Source organism: Ornithodoros turicata, chromosome 7, assembly GCF_037126465.1.
Source record: "Ornithodoros turicata isolate Travis chromosome 7, ASM3712646v1, whole genome shotgun sequence".
In the NCBI taxonomy this organism is placed as follows: Eukaryota; Metazoa; Arthropoda; class Arachnida; order Ixodida; family Argasidae; genus Ornithodoros; species Ornithodoros turicata.
Window position 1 is genome coordinate 51,906,256 of NC_088207.1, and position 3,638 is coordinate 51,909,893.

At 42.1% G+C, this 3,638-nt stretch overlaps 1 protein-coding gene across 1 annotated transcript; it reads right to left on the minus strand.

The window, feature by feature from the left end:
- Positions 1-1,377: 1,377 nt before the first annotated feature.
- Positions 1,378-3,379, minus strand: LOC135400067 (uncharacterized). The gene is made up of 4 exons (XM_064631799.1): positions 3,153-3,379; positions 2,999-3,072; positions 1,892-2,036; positions 1,378-1,676 (listed from the first exon to the last, which is right to left on the minus strand). The coding sequence occupies exons 2-4, from the start codon at positions 3,039-3,041 to the stop codon at positions 1,526-1,528; spliced, it is 339 nt and encodes a 112-aa protein (XP_064487869.1). The 5' UTR covers positions 3,042-3,072; positions 3,153-3,379; the 3' UTR covers positions 1,378-1,525.
- Positions 3,380-3,638: the final 259 nt, after the last annotated feature.

The following is a 3,638-nucleotide window of genomic DNA, read 5'->3' on the forward strand; positions in this document are numbered from 1 at the left end:
CCTCCACCCACCCTAGTACAGCATTTCGCGAACATGCTTTTTTTTTCTTCGAAAACGCTCTCATCGTTGACGTCAGCTGAACACGCAGGTCTCTTCATACAATTACTTATGTCAGGCAAACAATGTGCGCAACAGTAGGTTGTACACACTGATCCACGATTCCCTCGATTCATGAACGATGCTTCCTGGAACGTTATAACCTTTAATAAGTGGAAGGTTGACTGTATACACACCCAACAAACAAATACAAGTTGTCTTACGACCACTGCAGCACCTGTACCGCTTCGAGAACTCCGGCAACGAAACCCGCCACCCTATACCTGACCGAATGTATATATACAGGGTGTTTACTTTTTAGCATTTACAGAATTTGTATTTAAAATGACTATAACGAACAGCAGCACAGATGTTTTTCTAGTTGAGTTCTACGGCCAGGCGTACATCCTATCTCGAAGATGAAACTACAAGATGACTTATTAACCTAACATTCATTAATTATAAATTATTAAAAATCAATACTTAATAAGTAATAACAAATAAATAATTATAAATGTTAAAAATAAATAAAATAAAACTAAAGTTAACTTTTTCATTAGGGGATTTCGAGCAAAGCGAGATGGCAGATTGACAGACTAAACTAGTTGCGATCCATTCCACGTCTAGCAAATCCTGAAACACGCACGAGCGTTAAAATATCCACCCCCGAATCCTGATATGCAAATGAACTGAAACCGAAACCGACGGCACCAGGAAATACAGTGTTCTCTTCACGTCAGAGGGAAAATCAAAATTTCACTGAATAAACTAAGTCACGAACTATACCTTCACTCAAGCGGATCATAACAAAGGGACAATTTGAAAAAAAAGAAAAGGGAAAAAAGATACCCTCTAACAACGAAAAATAATATAAATGAATATAAATTATAGCTTATATAGCTTTAATCAATTATCAATGTCTTTCTCGTACGTTGAATTCGTGATTGCTTTCTGAAACTGTTACGAGTATTTTTTTAAGTTCAAGTTCAGAACGCCGCAGCCACAGACACCAGACAAAGGACACACGCACACGACAGGACGAACTGCAATCCAGGACGAACTCCAGTTCGTCCTGTCTTGTGTGTGCCCTTTGTCCGCGTTAGTGGCTGCGGCGTTTTGAACTCGTCATGTATACCGACTTCCCCAACTTATGACTCTCAGTGACTGCACCTTTTTAAGAACACGAGTGTATACTACTAAATGTTTCTTCAATCTGTACAGTAGTTGATCGCACGTTTTGTCCTCTGATTGCCTCTTCCAAGCTGGGGCCATTGTTATACACATATATGCAGATTTAGATTGCATTCAGTTTCCAAAAGTAACTGATCCAGTCAATCAAGGTATCGTCAACGACTTTTATTGATCTATTCTAGTTCGCGTAAGAAAGAGATTATGAAGAGCAAGATGAGATAAATGATTGGCAACAGTGCGCTCGCTGGCCTGGTCGAAGTTCCTGGGGGGAACTGGCTATATGCCACATCCCACAGTGTTAGATAGGACACTCGTATACGTCACAGACCTGGGTCACGTCGGTACCAGTGTCACGCGTAATTTCGTCAAGAAGATCCTCGACTGTGTCCTCGAGCAACTCGGTATCCGCGATTCTTCCTTTCAAGCAGCTGACGAAGGCCCTTGCAACACTGAAATGGAAATTTATCGTGCAGATTTTTAGGAAAAAAATCTTCCCGGGAACAGCTCCGCGAAGGATACTGTCCCGACGACCGTTTTATATAGGCCGCACAAGCAAGGACACCTGGTACATGCAGAGCTACAACATGTATATGCTAAAGTAATGACACTTTTGTTTATAAGCCTCCTTCTTCCGAGCGGAGAAACATGATGATGGAGTACATACCAACAGACAAAGTGTCGGACGTCCTCGCTACTCTCACTTAGACTATGATCAAGGTCTTTTAACTCCTGCCGCTTGCCCAGTTCTCGATGGCATGCCACTATATTTTCGTCATTTTCCAGCCAGGAAGCATCACCCACGGCAACAGCTGTGGCAAAACGGAACTCACATTAAACTTGCATTCTTGCATGTATACCTCCGACCGTAACGAAGCATGACACTGCAAATCCCACCGGTAACATCACGTTACGGCCGATGTCTCATTACGGCCATAGTCTCACTACCGGCACAATCTTCTTACGGCTAAAGGTAATCTCATTTCGGCCGTGCAAGGCTGGATGTACTGAGGCGGATATCGATTCATTCCATCATAGACATCGTGCGACAGCTGCTTTAATCACATTCCTCGGGGACATTGCAGCGCCTCTAACTTATGAGACGTACTGATTTTTATTTTTAAGTGTTTTCGAGTATGTTTTGTAGTAGCCACCATCTCCATATTTTTATTTTCTAATTCTATTCCGATTGATTGATTGATTTCTAAAAGAAAAATTCTATTCTAACCTAATCTAATCGATTCATTCCATTACGGCAGGAAAACCCCGGATATACTGGAACGTCTTCATCGTCGTCTATATAGGGATCGTGATGTCGGTATAGGGTTCCTCATTCAGTTCTCATTCATTTGTCTTTGAGGATATTGAACACACAGTTGTTAAAGGTAGAGTAATATCTTTCTTACACGCCGTCCAAAAAATCAATTTTATGCAATGACAATATTCGGCATTTTCTCGCACCCGTCCATTAGTCACTATCAGTTCGAAACTAAAGCGGCAGCAACAGAAGTGTATGCTATGCTTACAGATCGTACCGCAGCTATACGAAACACACGAGAAGCCTAATGGCGCTACGAAATCGTCTAAATCTAGAAAACTGGGAAGGCGTCCACAAGCACATCAGTCAGCACATCAGGCAGGGGCGATACCAGGCCCCATTGCTGGTTGTGATGTGGGGAATGAAATAATAATTTCTGACCAAACAATAATTGTGTAAAAAAAAGTCAAAAGAGCTGTGAGCGTACAGCGCCTTTTAAAAACGAGCACGGCTTACCTAGAAGCGCAAAAAATGCGAGGCAAAGGGCGAACAGTTTCATGATCGAGCTTCAAAGCCGTACCTTAGTAGTCCTGCAACAAGTTCAATACAAGAATGGAGCAAGTTAATGAAATTATATATATATATATATATATATATAACTAGTACATACCAATAAACAATGGTATTGCTTGTCAGAGGTTCGTGGAGAGCAATGTGTCTCTGTACGAAGTACGACGAAGATTGAATGTTTTTCAATTAGTCAAATGGGTTAGACACACGGAAACAGCCCTGTTATTGGTTGTTCCTGTGGAGCCGCGAACCAAGTTCTTATTGGATAACACGCCACTAACTAACATCTTATTGGAGAGCGAGTACTCGCGCGGCTACTGCGACCAGCCAATCCCCATCTAAAGGCTGAAACCGGCTTCACAGCCGACCACAACATAATCACCATCGCATTTCCTGTCATTTTATTAGCATGACTATTTAAAAAGCGGAAGCTTACATCCTACACTCTATGACTTATCGTCTTTCTGTATAATGAACTTCCCCTGTGCTACCAGGAGCTGACAGGACGTGATAGGGGCCACGAAGTGGAAGCATATAGTCGGGGTTGGGATCGGAAATCCAGAAATAACTCAATGCACGGTTTCCA

What these genes read in the sequence shown, in the direction of transcription:
- LOC135400067 (XM_064631799.1), bottom strand. Translation starts at nt 3,041, where the DNA reads ATGAAACTGTTCGCCCTTTGCCTCGCATTTTTTGCGCTTCTAG. An exon ending in CGCATTTTTTGCGCTTCTAG is followed by an intron (nt 2,037 to 2,998) that starts GTAAGCCGTGCT and finishes GTTTTGCCACAG; the next exon opens with CTGTTGCCGTGGGTGATGCT. An exon ending in GTCCGACACTTTGTCTGTTG is followed by an intron (nt 1,677 to 1,891) that starts GTATGTACTCCA and finishes TTTCCATTTCAG; the next exon opens with TGTTGCAAGGGCCTTCGTCA.